Source organism: Camelus bactrianus, chromosome 7 (assembly GCF_048773025.1).
Source record: "Camelus bactrianus isolate YW-2024 breed Bactrian camel chromosome 7, ASM4877302v1, whole genome shotgun sequence".
NCBI classification, from domain to species: domain Eukaryota; kingdom Metazoa; phylum Chordata; class Mammalia; order Artiodactyla; family Camelidae; genus Camelus; species Camelus bactrianus.
Genome location: NC_133545.1, coordinates 60538918 through 60563438, shown reverse-complemented (window position 1 = coordinate 60563438; position 24521 = coordinate 60538918). Strand labels below are relative to the sequence as shown.

At 35.8% G+C, this 24521-nt stretch overlaps 1 protein-coding gene across 9 annotated transcripts in view; it reads left to right on the top strand.

Annotated features, from left to right (window-relative positions):
* The window catches only part of PPP1R9A (protein phosphatase 1 regulatory subunit 9A), a 261326-nt gene that overhangs the window by 204474 nt on the left and 32331 nt on the right, over positions 1-24521 (top strand). For all 9 annotated transcript variants that reach the window (XM_010972537.3, XM_010972521.3, XM_045508665.2 and 6 more), the window contains 4 exons: positions 9549-9602; positions 11584-11813; positions 13343-13439; positions 13558-13729. In XM_010972537.3, coding sequence (XP_010970839.1) covers positions 9549-9602; positions 11584-11813; positions 13343-13439; positions 13558-13729 — 553 coding nt within the window. The remainder of the gene's footprint in view (positions 1-9548; positions 9603-11583; positions 11814-13342; positions 13440-13557; positions 13730-24521) is intronic.

Sequence of the window (24521 nt, the reverse complement as noted above, 5' to 3'; positions counted from 1 at the left end):
TTTATATATTTTAAATCTTTGTTATTACCTGCATATATGTTCAGGATTATTACAACTTCTTGATTTATTGTAACATCTCTCTTGTTCCTTAGGATGCATTTACTCTAAATTCTATTTTGTCTGATAGTAAAAATTCAACACTGGCTTTCTTTTGCTTTATGTTTGCTTCACAGCATCTATTTCTTCTATCTCTTTGTTTTTAGCCATTCTGTATCCTTTTGTACAAATCTCTTTCCTTCAGTCAGTCTATTCTTAAGTCTTACTTTTATACTGTTCTGGGAGGATTTGTCAGTTAATTGGTGAGTTTGCACCATTTATATTTACTTTAATATTAGAACTTACATCTGCCACCTTATTTCATATTTTACAATTTCCATACTTCTTCTTGTTTTTTTTTTTTATCATTTTACTTATTTGCCATTAAATACAACAAAATTTCATCTGCTGCTTAAAAGTTATACAATTTTATTCTGTTCTTCTAGAGCTTACCCTTGAGTAACTTCGATTCAGGCTTAGGAAATTTTCTCCCAGCAGTATAGAAAGCAGGTCAATAGCTATGTCTTTACCATTTAACAAAATAGTAGCCACAGCATATTCTCATCTACCTCTCTTCCCCTCTCCAAGTTTTTTGTATCTCAGGAGTTCTAGTTAAATGTATTTGTAGGTATGCCTTTTAAAAAATAATTAATTCCAACTGAACTATACTTCTTTCTAAGTCTTAATGGGGTTTTAGTGCTGCCCTGATGTGAATTCACCAATGTTCTGGGGTTGCTGCTTTACCACAGGGCACCGAAGTTTAAGCTAGTGGCCAGGATGTCCAAATTTAGGGGCAGTGGAATAGATTGTCCTTGGTTTACCTACAGATGCAGGCTTACCTTGGTCACGTGTGAAATATTAAAAATTAAATAGCCTTCTGTCTCTCATTCCTGGTTGCTGACATTTTCCTGCTTCAGATCCTCATTTTTTCTAAATATATCTGGAAACACTCGTGTTCTGTCTCTGAAGAGTTTCTCACAGGCTTTTTTGTTAATCATTGAATGAGAACCTGAATTCCATCTCCTTTTTCTCTCTTTTGGAGTCTCCAAAGTTGAATTCAGGAGAGGCAGAAAATAGCTTTTGTTAGTCTGTTAGTGGTACTAAGCTGGAAGTTTTTCCCTACTTAATTCAGTCATTTCTACCGTTATTATTTTATTAATTCCATCATCCTGTAATCCTTAGGAATGTTTGATTTGTCTTATTTTAAATTCTTGCAGCAAATGCTTAATTTATTGTAATACTTTATTGTTTAAACACAAAAGCACTTAAAACTATGACTCTCCCTGATTAGACCTTTGGCCATGTATTTTAGTTTCCATGTGCTTCTTGTTATCATCATTTTGCAAATAGTCCATATTTTTTTAATTTTTACTGTTTGTTTTCTCTTTGACTTGAATAATTGAGGAAACAGTTTTTAATTTATAACTTTTGTTAATGTTGTATTACATTGTGGTCAGATAATGTCTTTTCAAGTTGAATTTTTTTAAGTAATGCTTTTATTGTAGATTAATAAATTAATTATGATGAAAGTGATATTATGTGTTTCGTACCTTCTGTATCTTTATTCATTTTTCCTATTTAACCTAGTAAACTGAGAGCCATCTAGTAAAATTGCACCTCCTAATTATATTTTGTGTCTAACAGCTTTGATTATCTATTTCAATATTATGTTGGAAGTACATAAAATATGACTTAAAGATTCTTTAAGTATGCTTTGTCTAATGTTAATAATCTAACTGCTACATTTTAAAATAGTTGCTGGATAAACACACTAGGACATTCATGTATACTTCCTTTTAATATGAATATAATTGTAGCACTTTATTTTATTGTAAATTTTTAAAGTATCATCTTGCAGTCTGCATCTTTTAATAAGAAAATTTAGCACTTTAAATTTATCAGTATAATTTTCAAGGTATACTTGATCTCACCTTATTTTATGCTTCTTTTTTATGTTTATTGGTTTTTACTAAGGATTATCTTCAAGTTTTTAAAAAATGTTATCTAATGATTTCTATAATTTTTAAAATTACAAACAAAAACAATGCCATTTGAATGTTCCATATAGAAGTTTTGATAGAATCTTGGTTTCTATGACAAGATTGTTGTTAGAATTTCTCACAGTTTAAAAAACTTAAATTTTTGTTAGCTTTATAATAATACATACAACGAATAGATACATTCTCAATTTACTCAGCTTCAACTGTTATCCCCTTTAGACCAGAATTTGCTAATTAATTCTTAAGTTCTGGATTTTTTTCTCATTTCTCAGAGTAATCTTTTTAAAGATTATTAATTTACTACATTAATTTTATTAGTAATTAATTTATTAATAATCTTTAAATCTTTCTAATTTATTAAGTATTCATGGAGGATAGAGTTTTAATGAGCTTCCCATCCTGAGAATGGGACGTTCTAATTATTATGACACAGGGGTGATTATTAGCTGGGTTTAGTATTTTGATTCACCTTTTCCTCTGAAAATGTTGTAGGGCAAGCTTCGTTGTTTTGAGCTAACATTGCATATTGTAAGGAAAAGTCTAATGACAACTGACAGATGCTTGTGTAACTTTAACCTTGTACTTTAAATTTTTTGTCACAGCTTCTTGAAATAGGCCTCCTTTCATTCATTTTTTTCCCTTCTAATCTGTGTTCCTTGTTTTATGTTTGTGTTTTGTTTTCATTTTGATCTATGAATATTTCCTTCAATTTTTGTTATTTTTTTTGGTTTCTGTTTCTTTTCTAGAAACACTGTCTTCAGTATTATCTTCTTATCTTTTTTTGTATTTTTTTTTTTTTAATGTCTGGGATTGTTCTCAAATGGATCTTCTCGTATCAGTGATTCAGTTTTCTGTAGCATTATGTATGCTTTTAACTTCAAATTCGGGTATGCTCTTTAGCACCTCTGACGTGGCTTAGTTCTCTTACTACTACATTTGTAGTTTCCTTACTCTCCACTCGTTTCTTGTGCTCCGTCACTTTTTCCTCATCCTGGTATTCCATATAGACACCCTAAAATATCTTTTTGTTTGTGGGATACATCATTTTCACAGGTTTACTTACTTGAATTTTCTAGTTGATATTCTCTTTTCCTTGATCTTAAGTGTTTAGTACTTAGGGTCGGTTTTGCCTCTGTCTCCTTTATTTACCTTGAAATGAGACAAAGAACTTTTGTGTATTTAGCCACTTTTTAAAATTATGAATCCCATTTCTAGACCTTCATATCAGGAGGACATATCCGTGTGCCTAGTTTCCAGCCTGGTTACTACTTTCTGGCAGCCTGTCATCTAAAGTAGTTCTCTATACTAAGGTGAGATATTTCCAAATCTTGTCCCTCAATTCTCTGAGTTAAAGGGAAGGAAAAAAAGCCTATTCCCTGCTCTTAAAGAGCTTACTGCGACCACCATGGTCTATATTTTGGGGTTCTGCCCCTGAAAGCAGGCAGCGTGCTACTCTCAGCCACCTTCCTACATTCTTTTCCTCATCTAGCAGTTGCTTTCTGAATGAATACAGAATACCGAGATTTAGAGAAACTGATCTAAGGACAGCTCCCGGGAAAGACAGTAGAGGGTACCCAACTTGCTTGTTGGATAGACTTTGTATCTCAAGCAATCAGTGAGAGGGGCACAAAGCATCTCCCTGTCTTTAGGGTGAGGCTTGGATAGGTTTTCCTTAATCCAACTTCATGAGTCTCTCATATTCTAGTAAGAGTTGTTTTTAGTTTCAGTGTCAATTTTGTTGTGAGTTTTTCTTTTTGAAGTGATTTCACTGGAAACTTATAGGGAAGAGGAAGAGGCTGAGTCAGAAGGGCCTGTCCAGTGCTTCCCTCCACTTTTCCTCCTGAGGAGCCATGGGTATTAGCTCCCAGTAAAAATAGTTCTATATTTGTCTTGAGGGAAAAATAGAGTCTAAAAATCATGTCCTTTTACTTACCTAAGTTATAGAGAATCTATGAAAAATAGTCTAGAAAAAGTTATTAATGCATTAGATAATAAAGTTATCTTTATGGAACTTTCCATTAACCTGTAGAGAAGCTAAAAAATGTTACATACTTAACAGTAAACAGACATTTATTAAAAAGGAACTGTAATTACAGGCTGTCCAGCACCTTCATCATTAATACAATTTATGAGTACCTACTTAGAGAGGGCCTTTGGGGGGATATCTCACCCTATGCTGCATATACTGCAATCAGTGTTGTCATTCAGATTAGATTATGATATCATTCAGTCAGCTGATTTCAGCTAATTTCGCATACACTAGTACCTGAGAAAACCACTTTTGTTAATGTAAAGACAGATGCCACATATCTGAAGCTTTGAGCAGAAATGGTAAAGCAATATGACATAGCTTCATTTTAACAGCACCAAAGTGGAGGCAAAAAGCAGCCCTGATTTCTTTTGTAGAACTTACCCTGTCCTGGGTAAGACAGACTGCAGTCAAATGATCACAAAGATAAGAATAAGAATAAGAATAAGAATAAGAATAAGAATAAGAATAATTCTGATTCCAGTGCTGAAACTACTTCATAAAGTTGCATGCAAATATCAATTATTTTCCCCTTGTAAAGGAAGAACGGAGAACAGAGTCTTAACTGATTGTAAAATATATAGTACTAGAGCATTCTTAAAATCTTTCCTGCAAAGATAACCATCTCCCTTTTTAAAGAAAATGTTTTCCATATTTGTACAAGATAAAGAGAGCGCAGAAGTTCAGACTTACAATGTTTATGCATAAGGATGTTTCTATTTCTGGTGCAGTTATATTTGGATTATATTGATTCAGCAATATGAGTACTTGTTCTGTATTCATCTTTTTTAAAGAAATAAACAGAAAATAAACACAGCAGGTACACCTGCAGAATGTTACAGGCGAGCTCCTGTTCCCCGTAGGAGTGCGTGTGTTTATTTGTGCTGTGACCCTGGGGTGGATATCGATGGCATTCATGTTAAAGATGACAGAAGAGATGAAAGGGATTGGTCTTATAAGGTGAAAAGACACTGACCTACAATCCTTAACTTTTTCTTTTCATTTATATCCTCCCTTCCCAAGTCTTTCGTCCAAACATAGATTCTCTGAAGCCCAAAAGTTCGAGCAGGTCTCTCGGGCTGTTTCTGTTGACCAGTCCTGTAGACCCCCGCTCCCTGCAGTCAGCCTGACCAGTCTCGGGGGTTATGTGCGAACCCCTGGACCTATATGTACTTTGGAAGGAGAACTGCCCTAGAATAAGAAAATTCAACTTTCTACAGACTCTACTTCTTTTGTCAAGTCACTTCATCTCTTTGAAAAGCAGTTTCCTCTTCCTCATGACGTGGAAGTCATTGCGCCCACTTCACCTGGGAGGTAGGGGCCGCGGTTAGAGAGACAATACGTAGACCAAAGCCCCGGGTCCGCTGACGTTTCTTCCGGGTTTCTCTCAGGGATCTGGGACCTTCTCTCAGGAGGTCATGTTAGCCTCCCTGTACTAAGTGTTTTAAAGGTAGATTCCATGTCATGTTCTGTATCCTCAGCAACTAGCACGGCACCTGGCACATAGTCTCATTCAGTAAATGCTGGTTGAGTAATGAGAGAGAGACTTCTTCCTGAGTTCCATGAGTGACAACAGAGGCTGATTGAGCACCCTTTTGTACGTAGTGGCAGAATACTCAGACTACCAGAAGTGATCCATGGTTTCCAGGCAGAGTAGTACTTTCTCCTCTGGGAGGTGACGTTGATGACATATGCCTCAAGGTTTTTGTGATGATTAAATGAAAAAGGTATCTCAAAGCTGGTTCAGATTAGGTGCATGGTGAAGGGAGGAACAGAGGCATGTAGAGTCAGAACTGGGATAATTTCCCACTCCACCCACCTGCTTCTGCTGGGGACTTACTTGAAGAAGCCATGTAACTTCTCTGAGTCTGTTTCCCTGTTTGAACAGTGAGGTACACAGTGCCTGTCCAGCCTCCCTCACAGATTCATTTCCAATGAGGAAGGAGATGGTAAAAAAGATAAAGGGTCCTACAAATGTAAGAAATTTAGTATTAGTGGAAAGGACTGTGGACTGGAATTTGTAAAACCTGGCTTTGGCACTTATTAGCTGTACATCTTAAGCTACTGAAATGCCGTTTCTTCCTATATAAAGTAAAAGGCTTCAGTTGGTTTATTTTCGATGCTTTTCCTGTTAATAATGATGGATTGTAGACATTCTCTTAATGTGCATGCAAGATTGAAATAATCAAGAACCTGTAATTTTAGGTCTTCTGAGTACTAAGGAAAATCTTGCACTAAAACGTTTGTCCATCTTCTGAGTCATGTCTGAATTTACAGACTTCATTCTGCTTTCCTGTGTCTAAAGAATTTGGCTGTACTTAGTAACATTCCAAGCTTTTATCAGTGTTCTCACCTCGCTGCTTATGAGGTCAGCTCTCTTCTATTGTCTATTTTGGTGAGATGGGAGGGATGGAATAACTGAACATCAAATTGACTGCTTCACAGTTTCGCTTACGTTTGTCCCGCATATCAGTGGATAAATCTAGTATGTGCGTTCGTAGGAATGAAAATGCTGGCTTGGGACAAGAATTTCTGGACTCTGCAACCCTGACAACCGTCTCTGGGCTCCTCGTTTCATGAATGTCACACCTGTAGTACTTGCAGGGCCTTGCAGCTCTTCCCACCTAGGCCTCTCATTTTTCATATGGGAAATGGGGGCCCAGAGAAGTTGCTTGCTAGAGAGCACAGTGATCTGAGCAAAGAAAATCCGAAGTCCCAGCAAGTTGCACTGCAGTTTAGTTGGTTACCCTACAGGGAGGTAATCACTGAGAAAATAAAATCTGGCACTTCCTCCTAGCTGCAGTATTCATCATAAAATCTGCCCTTTTGATTTCTTGCTACTCTTCAAATAGAACCAGAGGTGTTCATTTTATTTCAGGTGTGACATTTTATAGCATTCAGCACTTTTAGCTGAGAAGTGGAATTAGGGCAGTCATACCTGGGTTCTTCAAATCAGTCTTTCTTAGTCTTGGCTAACTTTACAGAGGACTTATTCTATGTTAGCCACTGTGCTAAAAGTTTTTACATGGGTATCTCATTTAATTTTCCAGTAAGGAAGATTATGACTAAGAGTAACTATATTTACAGGTGAGGAAAGTGAAGGTAAAAGAAGTTAAGTAATTTCGCAACTCAAATAGCTAGTACATGGTAGGCCTGAGATGAATTCCAGCCATCTAACTTAACTACTCTGCACACTTGGCACATGGTAGAAAGAACAAGGAGTCAGTGGTGTCAGTAACAGTTACAGATACTCCAAAATCATCTAGGCATGTGGATTTGCTGGATGCCTGAGTGTGTGCAAGATCTCCGTGGAAAATAATTCTTTATAGCCATATGTGTGTGCATCTATATCATATCTGTATGTAATGTATCATGTCTAACATCTAAATGCTTTTACCATTTTTGGTTTGTTTATATTGGTAGGGAGATTAGCACTACTGTTTACTAGTGCTAATCTTTGCAGCGTCTGGTACATGACAGCTCTCAATAAATGTCTTTTTAATTAATCCTTATTTTCCAAGGGAAATTTTATCTATGAGCCCTGGATTTCCATGTCTGAAGTGAGTCTAGCAGTGTATGGATCTGTGATTCTGCAATAGTGTGTTCACTGTAGGGCCCAGAGTTGAAGAGTCCACAGTGCCACAGTTGGGCATTCCAGTCTGTCAGCCTAGGTTGCTTGGCAGTGTCAGGCCCCGAGAAATTCATCCAGACCAGGGCTCTGGGTGAGCACAGGCCTCAGCAGTGAGGCGGAAGGGAGATGCCATAAACTTGGAGTGGCGCTGGCCAGGAGCATGGGTGCTCTTCTTAGGGCAGGTAAGTTGCACATTGTACCACTGTGGCTGTGGTGAGAGACGGAGGGGGCCAGGACTGCCTGTGTGGCCTCACAGAAGAATGACAGCTGCACAAGGAGTGCCTCCTCTCTAGAGACCACGAGAGCACAGGAGGCTCTAGAAGAGTGACGGTGAAGGGAACAAGAGCCGCACATCATGCAGGGCTGCGGGAGTGACCAGGTCTGAAGCAGGAGAGCAAGATAAAGGGCAAATCTGAGAGTTCCAAGCTCACCCCGCAGAAGTGTAGCAGTGTAGTCTGCAGAGTCCTGAACTTCACAGGAGAGCTGCAGCATCACCGAGGGGGCATTTTGTGAGGACCATGGGGCTCTCAGTTTCTGGGCTTTTATCCACCAGCATCTGAGGGTGTTGAACGAACCTGTCCTTGATCCTAATTTCTTCCCCTCTTTGTCTTTCCCATTTGCCCCTGCTGGCCAAGTGAAAACCAAGGAAATGGAGATTACAAACCAGAGAGAGCGAGCTGAGGTTTTCGGGGTGGTGTTATCTCCAAAAGTTCTATCTTCCCATCAGCTGTCCTTCCAATAAGAAAAAGTTAGAGTTATTTGATTACAGTAGTATAGGACATTTACAGTCCCTCTTACAATCCTAAATCCAAAATGCTCTGAAAACAGTTGTTTTAAAATAATTTTGGGGCAAACTCATTTGGTGGTAAACCTGACCAAAGTCTTTATGCACCTCTCTTAGTGAGAATAGTCACATGTTTGGTGGCAGAAATATTCATGTGTTTGATTACAGAGTGCCTCCACAAACCCTGCTGTGGGCAATAAGCAATTTAGGGAAAAATACATCTTACTACGTTTCTGAAATTGGAAGAACTCTGAATTCCAAAAACATCTGGCCCTAAGGATTTTAGAATAGTGACTGTCAGCCCATAAATTGCTTTCCGTGAATTTTGCTGTACTTATTTATCCCTTAAGGAATGCATGTTTCCTTCATTCTCTTCCCTTGTGGCGAAAACAAAGTGGGGGGAGGGGAGAAGCAAAACAAACAAATGTAAATGGTGGCTTCAGGCTAGTAAACTGTAGTGGAAACTTTTGGGGGTCCAGTCAAGGTCCTCAATAGGAGTAGATCTTTTAAAGGACAGAAATCTAGATCTGTACTTTTCCTGCAATTAAAAAAAATTACAGATTTCGCCGTGGAACCTCATCATCCTTATCTCCAGCTTTGTAGCAGGCTGAGCTGTGAAAGAGCTGCTCAGCCTAGGATGCCTGCAACTCGCAGAACCAGAGCGCCACCTTTCTTCCAGGTTCGGGATCGAAGCTTCCCACAGCCACAGGCTGAGTTGCCTGCTGAAGCTGTTGAATCCACAAGACTGCAAGGAAACAATTCTTGACACTCAAATCATAAAGGAAGAGCTGCAAAGAGGGCAAGAAAATGTATTTCCTTCTCTTTGGTCCCTTAGCAATTAAATTCGTAACCTAATCTGATGTTAGGGAGTGTGGGCCATAAACCCTGTGTTTAATTAGTTCGCACCTAGGAGTCGTTTTACACACTAGACATTTTAATTTACAACCTGCTGCATTGCAGCACTTTTCTAGGCTTTCAGCTGTGTAATAAGGCATTCTGTTAGCTGCTTAGGCTTTAAAAATATAGATACACTTAGTTCAGATTTTTCTCTTTCTTTTTCATCTTCAGTTGCAAATCAAACATGCGGTTACAGAAGCAGAGATTCAAAAATTGAAGACCAAGGTAAGCACCAGTACCTGGTGTTTGAATTGTACTTTTTAAACTTAAAATAAATTCAACTCTAGGACTAAAGGATTTATTTATGTACACTGGAAAGAATACAAATGTGAGAGATTCATTTCCACTGTTACTGGAAAAACCTCCCAGTGCATACCTTGAGGGGGTCTGCACCACCATACCTCTCAGTAAAAATAGCACAATATCTTACAATTACAGATTTACATATTTGCACATATGTGGCCAGTTTCCTCTGAGCTTTCCTCAAAAAGTAAATGTGTTTAATGGCATCCGAATTACATTTTATCCACTAATTCCTTAAGCACAAGCTATTATAGTTTATCTTTCTCTTGATTTATCTTATTTTAAATAAGTTTAATCATTTATTTATTTTTAGACTACTCATTAGAAACAGTGTATTTTAACATAGCACATTAATTACTTTTCATGGAGAACATTTCCAATTTCTAATAATTAAATATTATGAAATTTAATATAACATATGAATAATTTATTTTAGGTACCAGATGCAACCAGAAATCTTTAGACAAATTTAATTCACATTATTTAAATTTGTGGGAAAACACAGGTGTTGATAAATGGGTGTATGTATTTTTAGTTTACAAATGAAATAATACAAAATTCAAAAGGACATTTTTAATTGGTAAACTATAGGATACTTGTAAATTTCTTGAATTGTGTCTGGTTTTATCAAATATGTAACTTCAAAGATTTTAAAATATCTTTTGAATTACTTTTAAAACAGTATCTTTTTTCATAGTCTTCTAAAAATTGAGACATAATTCCTCCCCCACCACTAACAATCTGTTTTCCTGTTCACACTGTATACTTGTTTTGGTTTTTCCATGTGTTTTAAATGGAGATGAATTAGCAAGGCTATTTTGGTTAAAAGGTATTCTCGGCTAATCACTCTGTAGCTCTTTAGTCAAAACATGTCTGTATATCATTCATGGTGTCAGCCAAGCTCTGTGAATAATAATTTTTAAATGAGTAGTGGTTGGTAAATAAACAACTTGAACACAAAAACATTAAAAGATGCAGTAAAAACCCAGTCCTGTTTTAAACTGCTATTGTTTCTTGGCATAGAGTGGAAGAATAGAAGATTTTTTTTTAATTGTTGGTTACAATCATGGAAAAAAATTCCTCTGTGACTGTAAGTGCTTAACAAAGCTTATGTGTTAGTTAATTTAGAAAATCCTATAAATCAGTACTTTGTATTTTTCTCAATATTCTATTGATAGATAATACCCATAGATTAGTTTAATGTGACTTTTTATATCCATATTGATAATAGAATTCTTAATTTTGAAATGTTTTTGAGTACTTTTTACTTTGTAATCTATCTTATCAATGTATTTATGCAAACCATGCATAAAAACTTGTATTTCCATTTGCTGAATGCTGTATGCTTTTGGAATGCTTTAGATTTTGAACATTGATAGTTTATAATGACTATGCATCGTTTTGAACTTTAAAGGTGGCATGAAAAGTAGATGAAGCACTAGTTTAAAGGTCAGACAGTTATTGTGAATAAATGACCTTTGACCCCTCACCTAAAAGATCAGCCTTGACTTTCTATAGAAATGAGGGGGTTGGACTAGTAAGCTATCTGTTCCTAAGCTTCCCTGGGAGCAGAAACCACAAGAAGCTGCCTTTCTGTTCTTTGGAGAGACTTAAATTAATTCAACAATAAGGAATATTTTTACTTACACCATCTTTTATACTTCTATGCATATTGGGGTGTATCAGGCTCTAGAAACTCAGAACAAACCATTTCACTTTTCAAGGCTTCCATTAATGATCTATGTAATGACAAAAGTAATACTTGCTTTTCTCATCTCAGGGTGTTTGATGATTGAGTACATGTAACAATGGGATTTAATCTAAAATGTCCTATAAAAATAGCAGAGATTTTTTGCTATAGAAGTATCCAGATTATCCTTGCTTTGACATTTGCTTTGTTCAGCTACAAGCAGCAGAAAATGAGAAAGTGAGGTGGGAACTAGAAAAAACCCAACTCCAGCAGAATATAGAAGAGAATAAAGAAAGAATGTTGAAGTTGGAGAGCTACTGGATTGAGGCTCAAACATTATGCCACACAGTGAACGAGCATCTCAAAGAGACTCAAAGCCAGTACCAGGCCTTGGAAAAGAAATACAACAAGGCAAAGAAACTGATCAAGGATTTTCAACAAAAGTAAGCAGTTTCTAATAGCTAAAGAATAGTTGAGTGCATCTAAAGGTTTGTATCCAGTAATTTTGTAACATCTAGTGGCAAAGGAGATGACCTCAGAGTTATCCCTCTAAGAAGCGTAGTTAAAGCATAAATAGGTATGTTTTAGAAATCTCATCCATCATTTTTTCATATGAGATTATATATTGTTTATAATTTTTGGCAATTAGTTACCTCCTGTTTTTTGTTTTTGTTACGTTGTTATTGTTAGTTATTCATTGATAGTAACTGTTAAAACATTTAAACCACTATCATTTTTGAAATATCTTTATAATTTAGAAGCAAGAAGCCCAGCTGAAGTTATGCAGAATGAGGACTGGACATAGTACATGCAGAACAGCAGCTGGGGCCTTGATGAGGCTGCTTCTGTCTCTGTTCTTAGAATCAGTAACTTCAGAGTTTTCCCATTACAGATAGTGTAAAAATTGACTAGCAAGACCCCGTGCCCTGCCACTTTCCTTTTCTCAGTGTTGAGAGAATCATAAAGTTCACAGTGCAGTAAGAGAGACCATCACCACACTCTGCTTTTACGTTTCAGCAGCTCTTTCTGAGCTAACGCTGCTTTGCTTCCATCTGTTGGATCTTGGTATAATTTCAGGGAGACTGCCAGGGAGACTCTACTGGATTTTTAAATCAGTCACTTCTTGGCCAGCCAGAACAATAGGAAGTAGCACCAGTATCTCTTCTGGTCTTCATGTCAAGCCTTAGAATCTAAGCATTCACTACATCTGTTATTTCCTGTAGTGGAAATAATGTTTTTAATATTTAAAAGAGATTGTTATAAAAAGTTTATTTAAAAAGGGGAAATTGCTCTATGGCCATGAATTCAGTACCTCACTATTTTAACTCTTCTTGCCAAAAATATTATACCTTATTCTGTTTCATGTAATAATATTCATAATAAATAATAAATATAATAAATTCTGCCAAATTTTCATATTGCATTCCAGACTCTCACAATAGAGGTATTTCTTCTTCTCCCCATATTACCCTCAGGTGTGTAAAAGACAGCTCCCCCTCAGTGTTTCTTACCCACCCAGTCTGCCTCTACTGTCATTCATAGGAAACAATCTTACTACAATTACCTTTTTTAAACTCTTACCATCCAGTTCCATCAGTTTACTAGGTATAAGATTTTGCAAATGTGGAATTATATCTACTCGACATGTGACTATCTCCACGAAATTACCCAATGTGGGTCATTAGTTCAGTTGCTTCTGTCTAAATATGAATGGGTGCTCTAGAATCAGGAGCAACAAATAAAAATCATAGCAGAATCAAAGCATTTTTCTTTACTTTGGGATCCACTAAAATGTTTTATTTGCTTTCATTACTAGATACCTTTTCTCTAACTGTGATTGAGTTTTATTTATTTAAATGGCTGTTTAGATATTTATTTCACTGTGCAGTTTATTTCATCAGATAAGAATTTTTACATGTTTCCTCATTTATTGAATGTTTGATTCAATGAGATCTATTATTTTTTTCTTAAGAGAACTTGATTTCATCAAAAGACAGGAAGCAGAAAGAAAGAAAATAGAAGATTTAGAAAAAGCTCATCTTGTGGAAGTTCAAGGCCTGCAAGTACGGGTGAGTTTCGTGCTCAAAACTGCTAAAAAAAATAGGGTCATTTTGCCTAATACTTGAAGAGGAGTGCTGGTTTAGGAGTTTTAGGAATTTTATGAATGGGTATTTTCTTCTCTCTTAGATTAGAGATTTGGAAGCTGAGGTGTTCAGGCTGCTAAAGCAAAATGGGACTCAAGTGAATAACAACAACAACATCTTTGAGAGAAGAACATCTCTTGGCGAAGTCTCTAAAGGAGATGCCATGGAGAACATGGATGTTAAGCAGACGTCTTGTCATGATGGCCTGAGTCAAGGTTTGTTTAACTTAACTATAAACGTTGTTTTTAATGACTGTGAAATGTGGCCTTACATTTTTTCTTTTTCTTAACCCAGAGATTTAAAAGTTGAAAAAGCCTTCCTTCCCTGGGCAAGAAGAAAGGGCTTATCAAAATAGAAACCTATCATTTCACTCTTGTCTTATCAAAAATAAATCATTGATGTAAAGAAATAACAAAATTCCAACTCAGACAAGCCAGTTATTTTTAAACCATCATAATATTGATAGGCTTAATAAACTGCCTTACCCTGATAGCTCATCCCATCTAAGGTGGGACATGCTACCTATGTACTCATGAGTAAGGCTTAACATTTTTAAATTACTAGAATGAAGAGCTTTTTCATAACATCAGAAGGCTGACTATGTACTTCTAGCAGTTGGATTCACTGCATCAAGAAGCTCAGTTAGTTTTCTGCTTTTACCTTGATGTCCTGTATACGCTTCTCATTCTTTCCTGTCAAAGACCAGATCAGACCAAAACACTGGGAACATTTTCGATTGTAAATGGTTGTCTTTTTTCATACACCAGTTATAAATAAATCACTTATTTTCTTCCCCAACACATCCATACAAAGACTGTGTGTATAAGAATGTGAATGAATGTTTTAATATGTATAATATATTTATAAATTATAAAATATATAAGAATTTGTAAAGATAAATACACAGGAGAATATAAAACTTTCTATTTCATCTCTTAAAATGTCTACGTAGTAGTCCTTAGAAAAAGTAAAATAAAAGAATGTTGTCCAGCAGCATTGTCATGAAAGGACCGACACCTCACAGGCAGTGATTTGACATGTAGTGAAACTCTGTTCGCTAATGAGCTGGTTAATCCTTTGATGCTCATTCGCACGTACTAAAATGTCTCCAATGAGATTTTCCTGATAAACAAGTGTTTATATCGTATTATTAACTTTCAGGACTAAACTCATAGCTATTCAAAATGAAAAAGATACTGGAAATTTTCATTTAAAGTTAAAGTGATATTTAGAGATTTGAATCTGTTCACTAAATTTATACCCTTTTGCTGGATTCTCCTTTACTACGATATAATCTGTAAATAATACCTCTCTGGCAGCCTAAATAGAGTCTTTAGCACCAGTGTTACTACTAACTGAAGGGGTGTGTGCCTTCAGGAAGGCCATTCAGCTTCTCTGGGTTGGTTTCTCACTGTGTATAGTATCAAAACAGCAACACTTCTTTCTTCTCCACCCTAAAGTGTGTTTGGAAGCTGACTTAGTCTCTGAAGTGAAAAAAAGCAATTTTATTAGAGCTTTTATGGAATTACAGTTTTTATATCTGAAACTATATAAGATTATTTTCTTAAAAGAAAGTCAGAAATCAAGTCAATGTGTTTTTTTCTACCTTTCTGAATATTTTAATTCTTCAAATGCATTGTAGTTTATAATACATATGTATTCCTGCTGTGCCGTACACAAAATATGATCAGTAATCAGGAGCTTGCCAGAGTCTGATTCATTTCTTTTAGTTCAGAAACCTGTATCTTATCAAACATCTAATTAATGGTATTTATTAAATTATAATGACTACAGAAGACCAACAAACTATACTATAAACATGCTGATTTGGATCAAAACCTTACATTTGTTCTGAAACCTTTTTCTTCTATTCTACACTCTCCATTTTGCCACATAATTATCAGTTTCCCTGGCAACACTTTCGGTTCACGGTGAGATGCAGAGACTACTAATTCTTCCTGAAACCAATTCATGCTTGTGCAATAGAGGTAAAATCACTCATCTCAGACCTTAGTAGCATACATATCAAGCGGTACTCTTCCAGTTTTGCTGCCGAGGACAGTCAATGTTAAATCTCCTTGAATTTCAATTGCTTGATCACATAAACTAAAATGGCTTGGTCAGTAGCTAGATAGGAAGGCTCTGGGAAGCACTTTTCTAAATTGATCCTTTGCTTCTGTTGCTAGGGAACGCTGAAGTCCTAGAGGTTTAGAAAAAGAAGTAAAGCAGCAGACCAAACACAGACCATTTAGCACTTAATGGCCCCACCCACCCACTCTCTCTCTCTCACACACACACACCTTTTTGCAACAGGATGGATACAGTGGTTGAGGTCAGTTCTTCTAGTTCGTGTCCTTGAGATGAAGTGCTCTGCCTCCCCTACTCTGGTGGGCTGTCCAGTTCTGATTTGTTTTCCAGGTACTGGAGTGTTTTATTGATAGGGTGAGTAGTTTAGCATATTTTTAGGCCTTGAGGCATCTCAGTGAATCAAAAGGATAATCAATTATAGGTCAATGAAAAACTGTGTTAGAATGAAATAGTGAAAGAAAGAAAAAGGAAGGAGAAAGAGAAGGAGGCAGAAAGGTAAGAGGAGGAAAGCATGTAAACAGCCATTTCTTCACGTGGACTCATGTTCTTCTAGGAACGAGCTTCCCAACAGGGGATGGATTAATTATGTGACTCTGAATATTGAATTAGTTTACATGTTTAGAGTGATAAAACCATTTTTCAAGCCATGCAAAAATTTAACACAGCTAAATTTATATTGGAGCACCATTTGTGTGGTTCTTTCTATAAACTAAGCCTACTCAAGTATCTCATTGAAATGTTGATATGAGAGACTGTATAATATGTTTTATTATATCTAAAAATTTATTATTTTCTTATAATACATAAAGCAAATATAATATTTTTTTCCACCAAGACCCATAAGAAACTCTAAATCCCTTGTAGTTTACACCAGTATGCTGGTCAGATATTATTAACTTGTGTTCCAGGACATGAAAAATGACACCATGTTTCATGTCTGTCCTTTCTCAGTGTCTGAGTGACGCTGGTCTGTATAAGTGTTCTCTACTTTGTATCTAGAGGCCCTGAAGTGACTAGAAATGTCTGTGGCCGCCCAGATATTCAATTCAGCATTAGAAAAAGAGCAGAGAACAGGTATGTTAGAGAGATCTTGGTAGGAAAAAGGGTTGTAGTCTTAGTTTAAGTTCCCTAGAAAACTCACTTAATACACTCTTCCTGAGCTTCCAGATAATCCAGGTGAGGAAGGTGAGGGTTTGGTATGAAACAAATAGATGACATGAATATTTTAAGAGATGAGAGAGAGTTTGAAGAAGAGAAAAAAGTGAACAAATTTGGAATAATTTTTCCTGATTTATAGACCTTATGTTAAAGGTGGGAACTTATGTTAAACGTGTGGCTTTGGATGCCTGAAGAAGAGTTTATACTTAACTTTGTAAACAGTGTGACCCATGAACCGTTTTTTGGTTTTTTTTTCCCAGAAATTAAAAACTCTTTTAATGTAAAAAGATAACATTTGCAAAGTTAACAATACTGATAACTAACAGTAATTTCCAACCCAATATTGTAAATCAACTATACTTAAATTAAAAAAAAAATTATTCCTGGGAAATGAGATAGTGCTTCTATGGGAAAGGCAGTGTTTTAAGTTATAGTAATTCATTTAATCCTCACAGCCATCCTAAGAAGTAGTATTGCTGTCACCCATTTTACAGATCAGGAAACTGCAGATGGAGAAATTAGGCCATCTGTCCAAGGTCACTCAGCAAGCAAGAGGCAGAACCAGGAGCTGGACTCAGGCAGTCCAGCACCACAGCCCATTTTCTTAACTACTCTGCTGAACCATACTGCTTTTCTGGAATCTTCTGCCTCTTCTATACTCTGCTCCCTGGAAAGGCTGAAATCTTTGCTCCCTGGAAAGGCTGAAATCATAAGTCAGGAAGTCCAAAGTGATTAATAGTTTAGAGGCATAACAGGAACTTTGTCACTTGTTGGTTTCTAAGTGTAATTCAGGGATCACTTTGAAGTTTGAGTATTACTACCAAGTGCTTCTTTTTCACACCCATCTACTCAGCCGGTGGGCCACAGTTAGATTTTGCTGTAGTTATCTTTTGCAAAATGTGGGCATGGAAGATTAAATAAAGCATTTTATCCTTAGTTCTCTTAGTTACTTACTATTCTTTAGCTCTAATGAGAACTGTGCAAGAATAAAAAGACTTAAAGCAAGAGAGCAGATTATAGGAAAGTCTAGGTTGTGGCTGGAATTAATTACTCAGTCCCAATATCTTTAAAAAATAATTTCTTAGCAACTTCTTAGGTAACTTAGAGGTAACTTCTTAGATATTAAGAATATCTTAGTGAAAGGAGCATAATGATAATGAAAATAATACCTTCTTGCTGTTTCTCCTCTCCTTTATTCTTTTTCCACAAAATGGTTTGGCTGTTACTATAAGGCGCCAGATTTCCCAAAAGGAAAGCCCTACAATAGTTGTCTGTACCCGAATCCTAAACCCAGCATATATGGTCCCAAACCTGGGATTTGTGGACCTGTCAGTAAAACTCTGAGCCTGCTTAGATATTCAGGTCAGCCAGTTCTCTGGTCATCAGACCCTGTCCACATGGTGTTTGCTTGTTATGACCCAGTTGTTAGCTTATTGGTTTATGTTGAATCTGAATTCTCTGAATTGAATAATTTCTTTGTAATTTACTGTTCTAAATAAAGTCTTTATCAGGAGGAGCAAGGGAAAGTAACCAGCTGCCATTAAGGGTATCTGCCTTTTTCGCCATCTATGTGTTTTTAAATTCTTATACTTAACTCATTCTTGCACTGTCTAGAAGTAACATGGAGGGACAGCTTTATATGACAGGATAGGGTGAATTGAAAGTGACAAGATAAGGAAGAACAAGAAGGATGAGAACAGAGTGGAACCAGATGCTACAAGTATATATATCATACTTATACTATTTCTGAAACTGTCTTTAATTTAGCTCTAAGCTTTCTAATCATCAGAAGAAAATGGAAACCCTTGTCCATTACATTATTTACAGTGTTCCTAAGATTTAAAAAATCTGCTCAAGAGAAATAGAACTATTGGTACAAATAATGCATGATTTGGAGCAAACAGTGATATTAATATTGATGACATCCTTATAGTAGATCCATTGATGATCGTATTCGGGCATTTTTGCACAGTGAGCCTCAGTGCAGACTAATGGCTTCACATAAATATACAATGTAGTGTTCAGTAAAAGCAATTCAAATTACTACGGGGAGAGGATGGATACAATATGATGGTACTTAGCTCTCTGTTGACCTAGCTTGGTGCTCAAGTGCTCTGTCCTGTATGTCAGGTCAAACTTGTTAGCTGTGTTCAAAACTTCTAGAATGTGTTACTGAAAAAGATGTGTTAAAAAAAAAAAAAAGCAGTACTAACACTGTAATTGTAAATTTATCTTTTTCTTCCTTTTGATTATGTCAGTTTTTGCATTACGTGTTTGAGGTAATGTATAGGCACATACAATTTAGAATAGTCATTATCTTCTTGGTAGATTGGCCTCTGATTATTAGGAAACGTCCCTCTTTATTTCTAGTAATTCACCTTATTATCTACTTTGTGAAGTATTTGAAGAGCTATATCAGCTTTCTTTTAGTAAGTGTGTGTGGTATTTTTTCCATTCTTTTACTGCAAATTTTTCGTATCTTTTATAAATAGTGGATAGTTGTTTATTTTTATTACAGTCTCAATTTTGTTTTTAGAAATTTTTTCTCAGTCTTTAAGATGCATTTAGAAAGTTGCTATTAAATTTATTTACTGGTATTTTGAGTTCAAATCTCACATCTTATTATTTATTTCTAATCTAACAAAAAAAAAGAGCATCTTTCTTTGTTCTTTTTATCTGCTTTCTTGCCTTCTTTTGGGTTAATCACATGGGGATTTCTTTTCTTATTTATTGTTTCCTATTAACTTTTATTCTTCTTTGTGTGGATACCTACAGATTAAATATAGAATATGTGCTGTAAAGGATGGATTGACTATTCATTAAGATGTCCCCATTCAACTGTTGTATTGTTTGTTTATAAACAAGTTCATTAGCATGATTAAAACATTTTTTGAATAATGGCAAAGAATTTCTAAACATGAAAGAATATCAGTGGCTATACCTTATAACCAATGTTTGAAATTGAATGGACAGGCTTCATGGCCAATCTTCATTTTATTAAAAATAATTCATTTATCAATTCTGTGTGAAGTATGATTTGCTTGGGAATGAGTCCCTACTGCAATTAAGCATAAAAAAAATCTTCCATAGTTGGAGTGTGACACTGCAGATTAGTGAAGAAAGGCTGGACTAACAAATGGTGCTGGGAAAATTGACCATTATATGGAAAAAAATTGGATCTGTTCGCACACCATTCATGAAATAGATTTCAAATGAACTAAAGTCTCAAATATGAAAGGCAATATTTAAAACTTTTAGAAGAAAATGTGGGAGAATGTTTATGTGCTTTCTTAACACAAAAAAATTCTGAATCATAAGAAAAATTTGATAAATTTGACCATAGTAATATTAAGAAAATCTGATCATCAAAAAACACTGTAAAAAATGGAAAGAGAAGCCAAAACTTAAGAGAAGATATTTGCAGCCTATGTAACTAAGAAAAAAAATTATTATTATTATCCAGAATATACTTAAAACTTACCCCAGTCGTAAGAAAATACAAGCAACATGATAGAAAAATGGACAAAACATAAGCAGTCCATCCACAAGAAAGGAAACCCAAAGACTGGTGGACATAAATAAATGTTCAACCTCAGTAAGAAGAAAGTGATTGGCAATGATAAATTTTCACAGTAATATGTGATAGCCAGTATGTAGGGGGGAAAGGAAAACTCTTACAACTATTTTATTAAAGCAGTTTTATATTATCTAGTAGAATGGAAGATGTACAAATTCTATGGTCCAATAAGTTCACTTCTATGTGGATATATGCTCTCCAGAAATTCTTGCCAATGTATACCAAAAGACGTGCTCAAAAATGCACAGCAGCCTCATTCATAATAGCTACAGTAAAAAGTTAATCCTAGTCAAACCTTTCAACATCATGTTGAGCAACAAAAACAAATGATTTGAAGAATATTATTTACAGTTCATATGTGTATATAAAGTTTAAAAGCAAGCAAAAATACATTCTTTAGAGAGACTTGTGGAATGACAAGGAGAAAAAACAGGGGCTACAACTTGGAATGGGACATAGAGAAGGCTTCAAAAGTACTAATTTTGTTTCTTAAGCTTAATAGTAGGTACACGGGTGTCTCCCCCTTTTATTTCTATGTGAGTTACATAAATGGTATACTTTTTTGCATAAATAAAGTATTTCAAAATAGAGACATTTTAAGTAGCATAATTAAAAGATAAGAATGAGAAAACTACAAAAGATTTCTTTCAGGCTTAAACTGTTAGTTTAATATTTAGTAAGAAAAAGAAGCCAGCATTAGGCAGACATTTACATCGATAAGGAAGTTCCTGAGGTCTTTGGACTCCTCCAAGAAATCATTTTCTGCTGAGGCTGTAACCATGTATTGTCCCTGTCTTCTTTGTCTTTCCCGGAGCCCTCAGTGTTAGCAGCTCTTTTCCGAGCTGTGGATATGGGACCAAACCAAACCCCTACCACTGCATCTGATTTATTTCCTGATAGAGTCTGAGTACGTTAAACATTCACTTTTAGTACTGGAACCCAGAACTTTAAAAGAAGGTTAAAGACATAATTAAAGCCAAAATTCATGAACTTGAAAGTTATTAAAAGGAAAGTGAGTGCTTGCAACGACATTATCAGGAGTGTCTTACAAGAACATGAGATGCAGAGCAATGAATTAATTATTCCGTTCTGTTTTGGTGTTTAGTTCTAAATTGGGGCGGGGGAGAATTCTTGACTAGATTCAGACTTTCTTTATCATACACATAGACATAATTTCTTGGTAAACTTTCAAATTTTCATTTTTTCCTGAACAAATTATTTTCATTAACTTTTAATCCCCAATAAGTAATTCTGCCCATGAAATATTGAATTGCACTAATTAAAGGGTGAACATTTCCAGTAAATCACTGTGGAAAATTTTAATGAACAAGCCAAATGAATGAGAAATCAATACTTATTGATTGTTTTCTGGCATATCATTAAAGCCAAAATCTGTTCTCCTACTCAAAAAATAAAGCACCTAAATTGCCTGTCAGGTTGTGTGCAAGTTTTGCATCTGTGTGTAAGCCATTAAGACTTTTGTTGATAAATCAACGAGGCATTCAAAAGGAAGTATTTAGTTGCAAAATGGCAACTCTCATTGGCTCATATTTCTCACTGCATCTTCATAAGTTCACAGAAGTTACCAGACCCTTCAGTCACAATGAGATATGCATTAGTCCTAGAAGATACCTAAAGTTGTTTTGATAGGAAGCAAGTTATTTTGTCAGAATGAGCTTAAGCTTAGTAACTTTCTGTTCATTTTAGGAAAAGTGGACTGCTTCATATTTTATTTTGGCTTTTGAATATTTTGACTGTTGAATAAAATTCAAACTATAAGATAGGTTATGATCTTCTGGAAGTAAAGACAGCTTTAACCGAGGTGTGGAATACAGCCCCATTTCAAGGAATTTTCACAAGATAGCTGTGCTCTGAAGTGTTTCTTATATTTTATAAATATACTCTTGTTCACCTTGGAATCCTCATTATATAGATTGGAAACATGATATAGTTATGCTAAGGAAAGTTGGCAAAAAAGAATAGACTGGGAAATCAGGGTGGAGGATATAAAAGTAGGAAGAAGGTGCTGCACAGAGTGGTCTGTATGTGAAGTTCAGCTGGGCCACGGAGTTCACCTAAGATGCCGACCAGCCAAGAGGGAACCACGATCAGTCATGGGGTCCCAGCATCCATAGAATTAAAATTTGAACAATGAACAACTGTTTCTGAAATTAAGACCAGAAAATTCTTGTGTGCTTGATTCAGAACAGTCTGCCAGCCACGTTGTTTCAGTAGTTACAGTAATGAGATCCTTAATGTTTTTCTGTTAATATGGGGCACAAATATCAGGTTATAACTGAATTCTTTTAGGTGGACTTGAAGTAATGTTCTGCTTCAATACTGTGCAATGATTGTTTCTGAGACCTATAGGAAATTCCACCTATGAGGAAAGTTAAGAAACATTAGAATGTAGGTACACTGAAAACTGTAGCTTGTAGGGTTTTCTTGATGAAACAGAAAGGTTTGGGGGCACCAAAAGTTTATTCTGATTTTTATTTTGGTTTTAAAATTAGTGTTCGATTTATTTAAGTTACGTTATCAGAAATCTAATTCTTTAAATTTTAAAATTTGGTTTGCAAGTCACTATTAAGTGATCTTTGAATACCATTTAGTTCCTATTTATATCCTTAGCTAGTTGAACATCTCTCAACATTTAAAATTGCATTTATAAATGTGTTATGTTTGATTTCCTTTTCAAGTGCTACTGTTAGCAACTGACAGTCTTTGCAAGTTCTTAAGGAATTCTTATGCATCTGTTATATTAAACATACAAGTATTGTGAACCTTAAGTTTTCTTAAATCTTCTAATGCTGTACAAAACTCAATCTTCCTCTAGTTGAAAGACACTTTCCCATTTAGGAAGCCAACAACTTACGGTATTTTCTACCAAAGGTGTCAAATCCGAATTCTTCTTACGCTAGCCGAGGAAGCTGCTATGTCACGATATATAATTTGGGGAGTTGCCTAATTAACATGCTTGGAATCACTAATACCCAGAGATTTTCTTGCCAGAACCGACTAGATTCTTGTAGGGATCTGTGAGTGAGAATGCAGAGCTTATTTATTGTTGTCACGAGAAAGATACCATAGTGTTAAGAAGAGGACTTTCACATAATCCATCTTCCAGACCCAAGTTCTGCACATGACTTCATGGTCCTGCTCACAGAAGTCTGCAGTTCCCAACCAGTTTGCCCATTTGATTTGATTTTATATTTCCTCAAATTTTAGGTTATGCAGATCTTTTCTATCTGACAATGAAGAAATCCTAAGATTTTTAGATGCCCCATTGTCTGAATCTAAATTTTGTATCCCTTTATATTCTCAGAATCAAGCAACTCTTCGAAGTGTTTGGAATGATGCATGATGGAGTTTAGGATATCTCACATAGTTTTCTTCTGACTTGTAAGCATTTCCTCTGTGGGCAGTCTAGGCTCGTGACATTACTGAAGAGTCATTTCTGAGGTATGGACAGCGAAATTTGGACCTCTCTCCCCTTGAGAATAGGAGTGTGGGTTGACCATAAGCTGAAGAAGGCTAAGTTAAATATCAGACTGCACTGGGGAAGCACTACATTAAAACAAATAACCAAATTATGTTTCAAAGGCCATACAGATAGTTTTGAGGTTGCATTTATTGATAAAGAGGTAAAAAGAATTCCTCAATACTTTTCAAAGATTAGCAAATGATATGTTTAGTTCACACAACAGTGAACTCAGGCCTAATTGAAAGATTAGGAAATAACCATAATCTTCTGCGTGTTCTAAAATGGTAAGAAATCAAATCAGCCTCCTAAAATGTCATAAATTTTCATAAATACCACGTGGAGTACAAAAGTTATCAGATTTGGGGTAGTTATAAAGAAACCAACTATTAACAGAGTTCAGAGTGGGAATTGCCCGTGAATGGGTTCCTAACCAAAGTGCTGTCATAAGATGAGTTGAAGTTGTATAACTTGGTCTTAAATGACCATATCTGATTCAGTACATCTTCCCCATACAATCAGTACTAGGACAGAATAGTAACTGGAGGGAAGCTAAGCTATAGGACCTTATTTAGGCCAGTTCATCTGGCAGGAAAATAGCAAGACAGGCAAACCGTCTCCACAGATGTCATAAAAGGACAGCATCCTCGCTTGGGGCAGGCTAACAGTCACAGTCACAAAGTAGTCGGGGCTAATCTCAACA